Consider the following 15294-nt stretch of genomic DNA (forward strand, 5'->3'; position numbering starts at 1 on the left):
AGGACGGGACAGGCTCTGCCCTAGGGAGTTCACTGCTTAATCAGGGGGACATAAGTAGTGCAGGAGACTGACCAGCCCTGTGGCCCAGAGTAAGGGCTTAGGGAACTGGCCCAGGAAGGGGTTTTATGGAAGGAAAGACAGCTGGTATGGGCTGCAGGAGCTAGGCAAGAAGGACCAGCAAGCCGAGGGAATACAGAGCAAGGAGGTAAGAAGGGCTCGATGCAAGGGTTGGCCACACTGGCCTCCTTCTACCCCAGCACTTCCAGAGAGAGCTGTCTGCTGTTGTTATGAGGGACAGATTGCCCAATACTTGCCGTGGGGGATATTTCCCTTCCCAGGCTTGGGCTGTGGGGGCTGTGCGTGCATTAGTGCTGGAGGCTGGTGGATTTTCCAAAAACATCTTGGCGCCTTTGGAACACTGTCCCCTCCCCTGACCTTGGCATCTGACCACAGTTCCAGGGCGGGTTTCTCTTTCGCTCTGTTCTCTTCAGATGGGGCACATGGCAGAGGTGTCTCACTCTTACTGGGCAAGTTGCCCACTTGTGGTTTCTGTTCCCTTCTCTCCACTCATGTCTCCAGACAGCCAGAGATCTGGCTCCAGCCCATATCCCCTCATGGGCTCTCCTGGAGCCCGTGGCCTCCTAGGCATTTCTCCCTTGGTGCCCCCTGGCCACCCCAAGCTCACCATGGCCAAGGCTGAGCTCACCACTCAGTACCACCCTATAATCCTGGCCTTCAATGTTGGCATGTCCAGCTGCAGAGCTGTGCCTCTCCCCACTCCACCCCTGCCCCCAGGATTCCTCAGCCTCCTGCAACCCCCATAGCTGATTTTCCATGAAGTCCTGCGCATCCTACTTCCCACTGTGGTACCTTGGCTTGTTACTCTCCATTCCCACTGCCACTACCTGACCCAGGCCCCAGAGTCCCTTGCTGCTCTGGACCCCACCCCTGCCTTTGCCCTAATCCCTGCCCACCGCCTGACTTCTCCACGTTCCCCGCAGAGACATGGAGGTCTTCCCAGGAGGCCAAATCGGACCTCATCCTTGGGCTCAGAACAAAGCCCAGCCCTACAGTCTGGCATTCAAGGCTTGTCAAGTCTGGCTCCTCCAAGCACTCTAGTCTCACCCCCTCAACCTTGGCCCCAGGGCTCCAGCTTTGTCAGACTGTTTGTTCCCTGAGCATTCTTTGTGCTTTGATACTTCTGCCCTTTTCTCTGATGTTTCTTCCTTTAGGAAGCTTTCCAGAAACTTGCAGTCTAGGCTGGGGCCTCTGCTCTGTTTCTGTAGGCTTGAAACTTCTTGTATCACATCAGTGAGCACATTTCACTGTGATTCTGTGTTAGATGTCTGCCTCCACCCCCCCCCCCATACATACACTGGGAGCTCCCTGAGGACAGGGACCGGGGCTGCTGGCCTCTGGGTCCCCAGAGGCCTGCCTCAGGTTGCTGTCAGGATATGTGGAATAAATCTTCATTGTGACTTCTAGAACCAGCAGAGACCAGTTCTTCCCACATGGTGACCCTGGGCAAATCATAGCGCTCTCTGGTCCTGTTTCCTCATTCCTCAAAGTGTTAACCTAGCCCTGGCTTCCTGTCCAGTGGACTCCCCAGGCCCAGTATTGCTGTGGAGTCACAAGCAGGTGAAGAGGTCCATCAAACAGACCAGACAAGCACCCGACCCCCAACAAAGAGACTCCAACAGGGCAAATTGCCACATGCATGCCCAGAAGCTTGGACCAGCTGAGTGTTGGCATATGAGAATGTGGGCCCAGTATTGCCAGATCTGCTAATCTTTCAAAAAGAAGCAAAAAAATCTGGAGTTTCTGTCAAGTTTCCTGTTTTTAAATGTTGGCAACCAGCTTAAAAACACTGAGAAAGCAAGCATTGTGCAAGCCCCCCAAAATGTCTAGAAGTCAGATGTACCCCACCCAGGCAGGACTGCCATGTGCCGCACCACTCCAGAGGGCACCATTCACTTTGTGGTGCACAGCCCACACAACTGTACATGGGCCTTTGGCCAGGGCCTCCCCATTGTAACCTCTGCCCTATACTCTATCTCTGCTAGTTCCTTTGGTGGCTTTGGCAAAGAGTGTGGAGGAGAGAACTTTCGTTCTCTTGCACAGGGAAGTTATTAGGGAAAAAAAAAGACGTTTGAATGCAGCTGGTGAGATGGGTTGGGGAGAGGACAAGAAATGGCAGAGGGAGGCATCCAGAGGGGCTGTATTGCTTCAGGGATCAGAAGGAGGTGAGAGAGTGACACCAGGGCTGAGTCTCCCACAGGAAGGAGTATGAGTTATTCTGGGGCCTGGTGACCACACCTGGAAATAGATTCCCTAGTGAGTTTGGGGCAGAGGCTGACGAAATTGCTCCTTGTGGGACATCCTGATATTGACAAAAGGTGTTATCCTGTGTGACCCTCACACAGGCTTCAGAGGCAAGGTTTAGTATTCCTATCTTGCAGAGGCTCAGTGAAGTCTACTTGCTGGCCCAAGGCCATACTGGGTCTAAGTGATCTTTGATCTTGCTCTCTCTGCTGGAGACAGGCTCTTTCTTGAGAGAGTCATTGCCCTGACCCCACCCCTCCTTAGTTCTCAGGATGTGGGAACTGTCACATTTCTCAGCAGATCCCTCCTGAAAGTTCAATTCTGGGCCTTGGTGATGAGTCCTGAACTCCCACCATACTTAGGTCCCCCAGAGTATAGGACTTAGATCCCCACATGTCCCCCTTCCCTCATTTCTCTCTGCAGCACTCTCTGAGGTCATCAGGAGAGGCTGTTGACTTGCAGGGAATGACTGACTAGCTAAAGAATCAGCTGGTAGAATGGAAGACTATTCCCATAAAACTACCTTCGACAATTCACAGGCAGGAAACCAGGTCAGAATAAGAAATGGCTACATGGGGATAATTTTTCATGTGTTCTAATGCCATCTTTGCAGCCAACCTTCTTATGGTTGCTGTTGGGGGCCCAGGAGTCAGATAGATCCAGGTTCTTGTCCAGGCTTTCCCATTTACCAGCCCCAGGACTCTGGGTAAGTTGCTTTCCCTCTGTGCCTCAGTTTCCTCCTCTATATCATGGGGTCACAACAGCTGTCTCAAAGGGTTGTCTGGAGGATTGGTGAGGGAGCCCAGCCTAACCAAGCACAGCACATAGTATTGCTTGGTCTGTGATAGCCCCTCAGACAAGCTCCTCTAAGTCCCTTCTTGTAGAGGATTAGGGTGAGCCAGAGAGCTGAGTCTCCCAGCCTCCCAACTTTCCAGCCTTCCTGGGTTGAACTTTTTCTGAATTCTCAAGTTCCAGATGTGGTAATGTTCCTTGCAGTCACAAAGCAAGTATGGAGGTCTGTCGGGAGTTTGTGTCAGGATAGACAGCTAACGGAAAGACTGGCTGCCTGATGGGGAATAAAACAACATTTACTGAACATCTGCTATGTATTGTATCCATGCTGGCTCCCCACATATTACTGACATAACCTGTTGGTAAGACCAAGTTTACCATGATAAGGGATAATACCACTTCTCAAAGCTTTGGCACGATTCAGAGTGGGGAGGCAAGGTCAATATTTGTTGAGAATTGAAAGTTTGTTTTAAGGCAGGTCCTTTAGTATGGGGAGGGAGGTGGAAGAGGGAGGCTTGACTGGGATTGGGTAGGAATCATGATACAACAGTTTGTTGGTGGAAACAGGAGGTAAGGATTTTGTGCACAGAGATTCAAAGAATCAGAGGCACACACTCTGTTGATGGTTTCCCTTGAAGAGTCCAGCAGTCTTTCAGGAAGTTCCTGTAATGAACAATCAAGCCATTTGCTTGAGCTGGTCAGTCTGGGAAGAGTAAGAAGAAAAAATGCTAATGAAGACAGTGGAATTGCAAAGTCAAGTTAGTGCAGACCATAAGACATGGTTCCAGGCTTTCAGTGTCCAGGCTAAACATGGGGTAGAAGGATCTGATTGTCGGTGGGTGCTTTGTGTACTGGGATGTAGGGATTACAGGCCCTGTCACAGATGAGAAAGCAAAGGGGCCACTGGTCCAAAACCACACAGCAGGATTGCAGCCAGTGGGGATTGAAACCTGGGCAATTGCTTCTAAAGCCAGTGAGTGTGCATGGAGGGAAGGGGTTCAGGTCCTCAGGTCTTGTGGTAAATGGGGGCCTGGATGAAAGGGAGAGACAATCTAGGGATGGAAGAAGGAGGTGTTAACTTGGAGGGGTCAGGTGCACATGGAAGGGAATGGGTTCAGTTTGACCTTGTGGCCTCGGAAGCACTTGAAGGTTATAAGGAGAGGGGAGGGCAATCATCCTCAGTGGGGCCTACTGTATCCCAGGCCTGAGCCAGCCCCCCTAGATGCCTCACTTAGATGAGGAAACTGCTCAGATGTTTCCTCTGAGATGAAAAGGCATGTCCAGACTCACACAGCTGCCGGTGGCAGAGCTGGGGTTCGGGCCTAGGTCTGAGGACTTTGAAACCTACACTCAGCCCCACACCTGCCTGGAATTTTCTTTTTTGCAGCTGGGAGGTGGCTGGAGGAGGCCAGACTTTGAGCCTTTCCAGCAAAGAACAGGCAGAGAAAGGTAGTCCTTCCTGTCAGGCTACTTTCTGAAACCTTGGTCCCCATCACCATGGATCCAGCTGGTGTGAAGAATACTGACTCTTGTCATGGAGGGGGCAGCGAGACCCCAGGCCAGAGCCCAGAGGCTCTGCCTCTGCCTTGCAGACATTCAGAGTTTCTCCTTCAGTGAACTGAAGGTCTCTGACAGACATTCAAGATGACTGTCTGACTGGCTAGCTAGCTAGTTTAGCTTGTCTGAACAGACAAGTCTTCTGAGAGACAGCCAGACCAGTGACTTACCAGCTGATGGACATGAGTTGGCCTGTGTGCGTGGCCAGCCATGTAACCAACTAACAGACACACAGACCCCTTGCCTGCCACTCTAGGGGCATGGGCTCCAGCCCTGGGAACCACCTGGCCTACCTAAAGCCCCCAAACCTGGTTGCTCACCTGGGAGAGAAACAGACTCCGATTTTTTCCTGGAACCTGACTTCCTGCCTCTCCCCTCATTCCCACAGGACACCCAGTCCCAGCCCAGGTTCACCTCCACAGCTGCCCGCTCTTCTGTCAGGGATGACCCCTGACAAAGTTTTCATCGGATGGGAAGGTCCTCAGAGATGTCACATAAGGAGGACCTACTTTCCTGGTCTCAGGATCCTCCTGTCGAGTGGAGCTTTGTCCTTATTCACAGAGTTGGACTGTTTGCTGCCAGCTCACTCAGAGGCCTCAGCCCACAGGAAGAGCTTGGAGAGGTCTGGCTACCTGCCTGACCAGCCCCGTTCAGTGTTCAGTGACCAACTGACCACCCTGCGCACTAACTGGTGGCTGCTTTCAGATCCCAGGGGCCCCAGCTTCCCTCTACTAGACCACAGGAAGGTGGAACGTTCTAAGTTGGTCCACTGATCTTCTGTCCGCCTCCCTCATCCATATCCTGGACTTCTTTCAGAGCTGGGGCTCCTGGTCAGCGACTTCTGCCCACCCCCCAACTCAGCTCCAGCCTCATCATCTGGTTGCCCTGCCCCCTTTATGGGTGAGCACTGGTCCCTTTCAGGTGGCCTGGTTAGGCTTGGTTGGGCTCAGACAGAGAAGAGCGTCTTCCCCTCATCCATACTGTGCAAGGAACATGGAGTGATGTTGAGGTTAACACCTGGGCTTGAGTCTCTGCACTGACATTAATCAGCAGAGCTAGCTACTTCTGAGCCTCTGTCCTCATCAGATACAGAGATAACGAGAGCACCAAAGGCACAGAGCTATGGAGAGGTTTGTGCGCATGTGAAGGCTGAGTTGCATGTAAAGCGTGTAGCCCAGAATCTCTGCTATAGTAGGTGACCGTCTATGCTGGTGAGTGGAACCAGGGCTTGCAAACGTCCTATCAGCCTCCTCTGGGCAAGTTCACCTGGAGCCCCCTCACCTCCTTTTCTCCTCAGTGACCTCCACAGAGCCCATCCCACCCCCACTTCACTGGGCCAGCCCCTTATCTCCTCCCGGTCAGGTGTCACTTTTGTTTCAATATCTCCTTGTTTCCTCTGAATACTTACATCCCCCAAAGGGATTCCTCCCCAGCAACACACACTTTCATTTCCTCAAATTCCTCAAGCTATCTGAATAGACCTTTCTCCAAAGAAGATATACAAATGGCCAAGAAGTAAGTGAAAAGACTCAACATCATTAGTCATTAGGGAAATGTTAATCAAAACCATACAAGATATCACTTCATGCCCACTACGATGTCTATCCTCAAAGAGACATGATAATAACTCTTTAACAAGGATGTGGAGAAATTAGAACCATCCTATGCTGAGGGTGGGAGTATAAAACAGCGCAGCCACTTCGGAAAACAGTTTGGTAGTTTCTTAAAAAGTTGAACAGAGTTGCCACATGACCCAGGAATTCCGCTCCTGGCTACATACCCAAAGGAACTGAGAACACATGTTGACAAAAAAATGTGTACGATATATGAATGTTCACAACACCTGATACAATCCAGATGTCCTTCAACAGATGAATGGATAAACAAAATGTGATTTACATCCACAAAATAGAATGTTGTCCAGCCATAAAAAGAAAGGAGGTACTCATACGTGCAACAACATGGAGGCACCTTACACATTACGCTACGTGAAAGCAGTGAGGCGCAAAATAATTACATATTGTACTATTTTGTGTATATGAATTTATATGAAATATCCAGAATAGGCAAACCCAGAGAGCCAGAAAATAGATTAGTGGTTGCCAGGAGCTGGAGGGGAGGCAGGACTGCTAACAGGTATAGGGTTCTTTATTGAGATGATGAAAACATTCTGGAATTAGTGGTGATGATGTATAGCCTTTTGAATATACCAAAAAGCACTGAATTGTGTACTTTAAAAGGGTGAGTTTTATGGTATATGAGTTATATCCCAATTAAAAAGAAATTCCTCAGGCTCTCAGGTACCTCGTGTGAGGAGCACAAACCTTTGGCTGTGGTGGTTCCAGGCCTCTGTAGCCCCTCCCTGATTCTGCCTTCTGGGTCTGGAGATGGAGAGTCCCTACCCCCCTACCTGGGTCAGAGGTGTCCTGAGTCCATTCCCAGACTCTAGAAGGAGCTTGTTGAATGAGGGGAAACTCCTGCCAGGTTGAGAAACATATGAAACAATGGAGGAGGCTTCCGCAGGAAGTGGGGCTCCAGGAAAGGAGGAAGGCCAAGGTGGTGGGGGTTTCCATCTAGGTGGAGGCGTGGAGTCTCCCAAGGCTGGACTTCAAGCTCCTTACTGAGATTAAATATCAGGAGGGGCGCCTGGGCTCAGGTCATGATCTCATGGTTTGTGGGTCAGAGCCCTGTGTCGGGCTCTGTGCTGACAGCTCAGAGCCTGGAGCCTGCTTCAGATTCTGTGTCTCCCTCTCTCTGCCCCTCCCCTGCTTGCACTCTCTCTCTCTCAAAAATAAATAAACATTAAAAAATTAAAAAACAAAACAAAAGAACGTCAGGAGGCCCCAGGAGATGCCCTTGTGGGGGTTCAGCTTTCCTCTCACTGCAGTGAGTAAGATGCTGACACGGTTACCGGTTTCCGTGGAAAAACCCAGACATGACTGATGGGGCCAAGGGTCCAGGTTCTAACCATAGCTCTGCTTCCTGAGTCATCACAACACTTGGGGAGTTCAGTTTGTCCAGGGTGAGGGAGGTAGTTAAATGGGATGACCTCTGAGGGCCATTTCTGCACCAACTAGCAATATGGTTTGACTCATGAGTTAGAGATTGGGCTGGTTAGCTCTATGATTACATGCAGGATGGTGCCCTGTGGGGGTGTTGGTAACTGTTCTGAACTACTCCCAGGAAAAGCCTTTACCTGACCGTGGACCAAGCCTTGACCCTGCACCTGACCCCGAAACTGTGATCCCACACCGAACCAGACAGATCCACAGCCACTCAGCCTCTATGAGCACCAATGTCTCACAGCTACAGGCCCAAGGGGGTCTAAGTCTGCACATTCTTACTCCTGGAGACCTTGCTTGAAACTTATGTAGTGTGGCCAGCAATGCCTCCCTAGAAGGAAGGTTTATGCTGGGAAAGGAATGAAGTCACTGTGAGATAGGTGGTTCCCGTTAGGATCTGGCCAGCATGGGCACGTGGGGCACATACCCTCTTAGGAAGGGCCCTCCCATCACTGGGACTCAGGGAGGCTGAAGGTGCTCAGACTCTCAGATTCTCACCAACGCCTGGAATACCTTGGGTGACCTGAGTCAGGGACATCCTCTGGGATTCCATCTCTACCCTCACCTCCTGGATGTCTCTCCCACAGGTCCAGTGGGTGAGGAGCCCCAGATGTCAGACAAGGACACCAAGGCCATGATGAGCACAGAAGACATACCTCAAGGCAAGGCCAGCCCAAACTCTCAGGACTTGCAACGAAGTGTGTTCTATAGCATCAAGGTATCTCTCAGGGCCTGCCGGGAGCAGGGGTGTCTGGACCTGGCAGAGAAGGCCGTGTAACTCCAAGCAAGCTGCTGCTTTTTCTGAGTCTCAGTTTCCTCATCTGTAGAATTGGGTGGCTGTGAGAGTCAAAGGGACAATCTACCAAAGCATTTAGCTTAGTTTTGGGCACATGTTCCCTCCTTCCTGAGAAGAAACAAGGGCTGCCCCGGAGGCAGTGGGGCACCAGTCTCCTTGCCTCCCCATGTCCCTGCAAGGAAAGAGAAGGACCCCAGAGATCCTATCTGTATGAATATTGGGGAGCTCTGGCTCCACCAAGGGCAGCCCTAAAAATGCAAGTGACCCCTGGGTGCCGGGGCCTGTGCCGAGTGACGTCTTGTTTAGTCCTCGCAGTCACCCTGAGTGGCAGGGATGTCGTCCTTGCTGTGTGCAAGAGGAAACCAAGACTCAGGAACAGAGAGACTGTTTTTAAGCTCTGGAATAAACACCCTTCTTTGAAGCAAGTTTTCCTTCTCTTGGGAATACTGCCAGTTCACCAGGAGGGAGGCCAGACGTTTAGGGTGGAGTTGGGTGGGGTGGGCAGTTTGGGAATTCGGTGTGTGCACGTGGTCTCCCAGAGGAGCTCTAAGGGAAGGACCGGGTGGAGTGAGTAGGGAAGGATCCAGGAGAACTTCCCGGAGAAAGGGGACAGGGTGGTGGAATAAGGAGGACGATCCAGTCTAGCCCAGGTGGGCTCTGAGGGTCAGAGTGACTCCCATCATTCTTGGCCCCACAAAGACCCTACTCTCAGTCATGTGGGTCTGAGGTGGCACCCAGGACAGCTTGTGTAGTTTTTAGGCCTGTGCGAGAAGCCATGGGCTACTCCAATAACTCTCTCTCTCTTTCTCTCGCCCCTCTTGTTCTTGGCCCTCCTGCCCTTACTCTCTCTCTCTCCTGTGTGTCTATCTCCTCTGACTCTATTTCCCCATCTTTATTCCTTGCTCCTCCCTTCCCCCAACTCCGTCTCTGTCTCCCAACCACCACCCTCTCTAACTGCATCCCCACCTGTCTCCCTGCTCCCCCGCCGGCTGCCACCGCCTTGGCCCCTCCGGCAGTTCTTCGTCCTGTGCCACAGCCTGCTGCAGCTGGCACAGCTCATGATCTCCGGCTACCTCAAGAGCTCCATCTCCACAGTGGAGAAGCGCTTCGGCCTCTCCAGTCAGACCTCAGGGCTGCTGGCTGCCTTCAATGAGGTACTGGCCCTGAAGCAGTCACAGGGGTGGGCGTTGAGGGCGACTCTCACCTGGCCTCCTCATCCTCCTCTCTCACCACCCTGACATAGGCTCTTCCCCTCCTGGTGCCCACAGGCGACCCCATTACAGCTTCCTCCCCTAAGATTTTCTCCTCAGCTAGCTCCTTCCTCATGTTCCGGTAGAGAAACTGACCTCTGCCTCCCTGTAACGTCAGAGCACTGGCAGTCCTGCCCTCGGGGGCACTCTAACGGGGGGTATGGGGTATTTTAGAGCTAGTCAGAATTCCCGTGTCCACCCACTCTCCCTTTGGTTCCTTTACCTTTCCAGGGACCTGGCTGTTGCCTGTCCCAGGAAGGAATCAGAGGAAGTCACTTCAATAGTAGAGGGAGAGATTTAAATTAGATCAAAGGCAGAACTGTGGACCAGTGGGTGGTGGGGGAAGGGAGCCATACCATGGGATGAGTGTCTCCTCAGAGTTGCCCAGAGATCCACAAGTCTGGGGCCGACAGCCAAGTGACGAGGAGGGGACAGGCTACTTTGGGGGGATTTAGAGATCAGGGTCCAGCTGTGCCCCAGCCCCCCCCCTCCACCAGATGTTTTCCACCTCAGAGAAGGGCCACTGTCCACAGTACCCTTTCTCCCCTCCCCACAGCAGATTTCTGTGCAGTTGTCTCCCCCTGCGGTGATGTGTCACATTCAACCCAAGGCCTGCCGACTACACGGCACCCTCAGATATCTCTCAGACCCCACCTCCAGATGTCAGAGGTGGGAAGGAAAGGTCATTACCTAGCTCTGGGACCTTAGGGAAGCCAATCCACCACTCACCGCCCCCCCCCCCAGAGCCTCAGTGTCTTGTCTATAAAATGGAGAGTGGCTACCCTTCTCAGACTTGGTCCACCTACCAACTCTCTTGCAGATACTGCCTCACCCCCCCAGCAGCGAGGAGCCTGGGGCTCAGGGCGAGTGTCACAGCCAAAAAGCAATGGGCAGCACATTTCAGCTGCTGGTCGTAGAGCCTGCCCCATCGCTGCAAGCTCTCAAGTCCCCTCCAGTGCCCACATCCTAAGTTTTTTATTCTAAGGCTTGAAATTCCAAGAAATTCTTAGCCCTCTGGCTTTAGATTTTATTTGTTTGCCTCAATTGTGATATCCCAGAAACTTAACAACCCTTTCCTTAACTGTCCCCCCTCTTCCATGTTCTAACATGGGGTCCAACCCATTTTCCAGAATGAAATTGAACTGCTAGCCTTGTCCGCTCTGCCCTCATTTCTCTCCCCTAATGGGACAGTAGGGACCCTCCTAGGGGGACCCAGAATCTGCATAAGAGGGGCCCAGATGATTCTCATTCAGCCAGCTAGTCCTTTATTCGGATGGGAACCCCAGATTGGTGACAGAAGTGAGGGTGGTGCTGGCCTCTGGCGGCTCTGCTCCATTCGAATGGGTCCCCTCATCCCTCGGCAGGTGGGGAACACAGCCCTGATTGTGTTTGTGAGCTACTTTGGCAGCCGAGTCCACCGGCCCCGACTGATCGGCTATGGGGCTGTCCTTGTGGCCCTGGCAGGCCTGCTCATGAGTCTCCCACACTTCATCTCGGAGCCATACCGCTACGACCATGCCAGCCCCGGTAAGACCAGGAAGGGCTGGGCTGGAGACGTACGTGAGGAGCCGCGTTACCATGCACCGGGGCCCATCCCCAGGCCCGTTGGTCAGAACGGGCATTTTCCGTTCCTCTCCACTCCCTCAGTCCCAGTCCGGGTGGGTCCTTCTGGCAGTCCTGGAGAGTGGGGTTGTCTTGGGGCGGAGGGCTGAAACCCTCTGATCCTCTCTTAGTGAGGGCCTGCTTATATGTCACTGTATTTTTGAGGTGGGGTGAATTACAACACAGCCTCCGTCAGGGCCTGGCACGTAGTAAGTCCTCAGGAAAGTTTGCGAAATAGTAATAACGGTGTCACATACCACTTATGGTGTACCAGACACTGTTCTGAGTATTTAGGTGTATTCATGCATTTATTTAGTCCTCACAAGAAGCCAAGATGTTAATGAAAGAATGAATGAGTGAATGAACAAATTAAAAAATGAAAGAATTTTAGAGAGGAGTAGTGAAGCCCCTGTTTAGCCCAGTGAGATTTTGTTGAGGGCCTATTGGACAGATAGATGCCCGTCCCTTGGAGAACAACCTAAGAAGCCTGAGCTTTATTCCTTCTCTCTCCCATCCACCCATGTATTTACCCATCGATCCCTTCACCCATCTACCCATCGATCCATTCACCCATCTATCTACCTATCAATCCATTCACCCATCTATCTACCCTTCGATGCATTCACCCATCTAACTACCCGTCCATCTATCCACCCTCCCATCTATCCATCTATCCATCATCCATCCATCCATCCATCCATCCATCCAGTGATCCACCCAAGAAACCCTTCGTGCTGCAGACTTTGTGTCAGGCCCTCTCAGGGGACTCAATATTGCCTGCAGGGGGCTCCCAGTCTGGGACAGGAGACGGCAAAGAAAAACCCTATAGTGTGTCCCTTGTGTGAGAAGGGAAGCACAGGGACTGAAGGAGCCCATGCCCCAGCCTAGCATCATGGAAGGCTTCCAGGGGAGGAGTGTCTCAAAGAGCATCCTTCCTCCCTCCCTCCCTCCCCTGCCTTCTCATCAGTGCACATCCTGGGGCTCCCACTCTGTAGCACCAGCCCCAGGAAAGAGTCCAACTCCTTGGGAGTCAGCCAGAGAGAGCCACTAGAGCTCTGAGTGGACTGCAGTGTGGGGGAAGGAGGGCATTTCGAGTGGAAGGAACCACAAGGGCAATGGCAAGGGAAGTAGAGAAGTAGATAGTGTGCATGAAGAGCTCAGAGCTGTTATCTAGGCCTGAGTGGAAAGCGGTCAAGAGGCTGGATGGAAGGCTGAAAAAAAAAAATTTCTGTGTCCAGAATTTCCACTTTCACAGAGCTTTTTCTGTACAGAGTCATACACGTTCTTCTTCATCTTCCCTGCCATACAACACCCCTCTGCCACAGGAGCCCTGTGAAACCCTGAGTAAAGCCTTCTCTTGCCTGAGCCTCAGTCTTCGATGAGAGATGAGGCTCAGTGACCTCTGAGCCCCCATCCTGCTCTGGTATTCCAGGCTATTTCATTCACTCATTCTTCACCCAACATTAATTAATTTATTTTTAATACTTATGTGCCAGGCCCCCTGATAGGTACTAGGGTTAGTAGGGGTGGCCAAAGAAGACAGGGCTCTATGACAATCATCACATTTAATGTCTCGTAGGTGCTGTGTGTGGGCACCACTCACCACTCTTAACATTTACAGCCTTATAGCAGGTATTCTCTCAGTAGCCCGTTTTACAGGTAAGGAAACCAATGTTCAGAGACAGGGATTTCCCGAAGGCCCACAGCTAGTGGGACCATGACATGTCCAGGTAGCTTGGCCCTAGAGTCCCTGAGCCACTGAATTATTGTGCTTCTGAGTTTCTGTAGAATTTCCATTCTAGGAGACTCTTTTGACAGATGAGGAAACTGAGGCCCAGACGGGCTGAGGGCTTCTTGTCAAAGTCTCCCAGTCTTCTACCCAGGCAACCTTGGTTGAAGGTCAGGGTCCTTGACCCTGGTTCACGTGGCTTTTTCTCAGAGTCCTGGCTTCCATAAAGGGCTGGGCCTGCCACAGAGAGAAAGCCACTTCTACACCCACATTTGGGATAATAATAGCATGAGGGTCTCTTTAAGTTTGCTCACCAAATATTGGTGAGCTACAGGGAACAACTGTCTGGTACTAAATTAAGAAATTCCCCTTTACTGAACTCTGCATCTGTGTCCTGAGCTGACACTGAGCCCACCCAAAATGAAGGCCAAGGGCACTAGAGCCCTCCACAGTCCAGGCCCAGCATCCCTCCCCTGCCCAGCCCTGCCCTCAGCCCTGGCTTTGCCCCTCACCCTCTGTGAGCCAGCCATGCTGAATTTCTCAAGCCCCTGGGTTTGCATATGCCGTGACCTCTCCCTGGAACATCCTTTCCACCTTCTCTTTCTGGAAAATCTTGTTTGTTCTTCTTGGCCTTGTTCAAACTCTACTTCCTTTGACAGCCCCTCCCTACTCAAAAGCCATGGTGGCCATGGTATTTCTACATACCTCTCCTCAAAAAGGTGGCATAGGGTGGTTTTAGGACATAGACTCTAAGTTGAGCTTCCTGGGTTCCAATCTCAGCTCTGCCTTTGCCAGTTGCTGCCTGAGCATCAGTTTCCTCATCTGTACAATGGGAGTAATGAGGGCAACCATCCTCTAGGTTTGTTGGGGGAGGGAGTCAAATGATTTATACATACATCACTTAAAATGCTACCTTGCATCTGGTGCACACTCTGTAAGCCTTAGCTTTTGCCATAATATTTTTTTATCATCTCTTAGTGGACATGCCACAGGATTTTGAGGCTTCTCTGTGCCAGTCCAAAACCTTGGTCCCAGACCCAACCCCAGCTCCCTCCAACAGCAGCTGCTCAAGCTACACGGAGACCCAACATTTGGCTGTGGTGGGGATAATGTTCACGGCACAGACCCTGCTCGGCGTGGGCGGTGTGCCCATTCAGCCCTTCGGCATCTCCTACATCGATGATTTTGCCCACAACAGCAATTCGCCCCTCTACCTTGGTGAGAACCGGGGTCTGAGGGAGGGCCAGGCTCAGAGGAAGGGGGATGAGAGGCCCAGATAGGGGCTGGGCATGAGTCCCTGACCTCTGCTCCATGTGACCAGTAAAGGTCCAGAGAAGACCTAGAGTTTCCTGGGCCTAACCAACTGCTCTTGCCTATTAGAGACTGGGCAGGCACTGATCTGCTAAGGGAAGCCAGGGCCAGAGGAGACTAACCTAGCCTTTGTGTTGCAGGGATCCTGTTTGCAGTAACCATGATGGGGCCAGGCATGGCCTATGGGCTGGGCGGTCTCATGCTGCGCCTTTATGTAGACATCGACCGGATGCCAGAAGGTGAGCCTCAGGAGCGCACAGTTGTCCCCGGGGGCACACAGATGCTAGCTAGCTTATGGATAGCTGGTCTAATAGGAGACAATGAGCCAAGGGACTCAGGTTCAAATCCCAGCAACCCCACTGACCTTGGACATGCCTCTTAACCTCTCTGAGCCTCAGCTTCTTCATCTTTGAGATACTCTCTGTCCTGTCCACCTCCCAGAGCTGCAATCAGAATCCAATGAAAGCTGAAGATAAGCTGTAAAGCGCCATCAGACAGGGGAATGGAGAAGCACGCAGGAGAGAAGTTCTGGAGCAGGACTCAGTTACCTTGGGCCTACCTCAGATGGAAACTTACTGGGTTGACCTCTAAGGACCTTTCTAGTTTTGACCACTTAAGGGTCTGGGAACCTGTGCCGAGGGCACCATTTAGGGAACCTCAGTCACTACTCCAGGTAGTAGCTGGGGTGGGCCAAGGAGTAGGATGGAAGCTTGGCCTGAAGGCGCCAGGAGAGGGCAGTGGTAGGGGTCCCCGTGCTCTGGCACCCTACAGGGAATAGGAGAAGATTCCTTTTAGAACAGGTTACTGCGGCATTTCAGCTGCCTGATTGTCACATCTAAGCAGCTCTAAGCCCCAACCTATGCCTTTTACTTC

General features: G+C 51.9%; 1 protein-coding gene across 3 annotated transcripts in view; it reads left to right on the plus strand.

The window, feature by feature from the left end:
- The window catches only part of SLCO2B1 (solute carrier organic anion transporter family member 2B1), a 58479-nt gene that overhangs the window by 4430 nt on the left and 38755 nt on the right, over window positions 1–15294 (plus strand). For all 3 annotated transcript variants that reach the window (XM_049652400.1, XM_049652392.1, XM_049652384.1), the window contains exons 2-6: window positions 8321–8451; window positions 9546–9683; window positions 11144–11306; window positions 14089–14328; window positions 14562–14660. In XM_049652400.1, coding sequence (XP_049508357.1) covers window positions 8321–8451; window positions 9546–9683; window positions 11144–11306; window positions 14089–14328; window positions 14562–14660 — 771 coding nt within the window. The remainder of the gene's footprint in view (window positions 1–8320; window positions 8452–9545; window positions 9684–11143; window positions 11307–14088; window positions 14329–14561; window positions 14661–15294) is intronic.

This window comes from Panthera uncia, chromosome D1, assembly GCF_023721935.1.
Source record: "Panthera uncia isolate 11264 chromosome D1, Puncia_PCG_1.0, whole genome shotgun sequence".
Classification (NCBI taxonomy): Eukaryota; Metazoa; Chordata; class Mammalia; order Carnivora; family Felidae; genus Panthera; species Panthera uncia.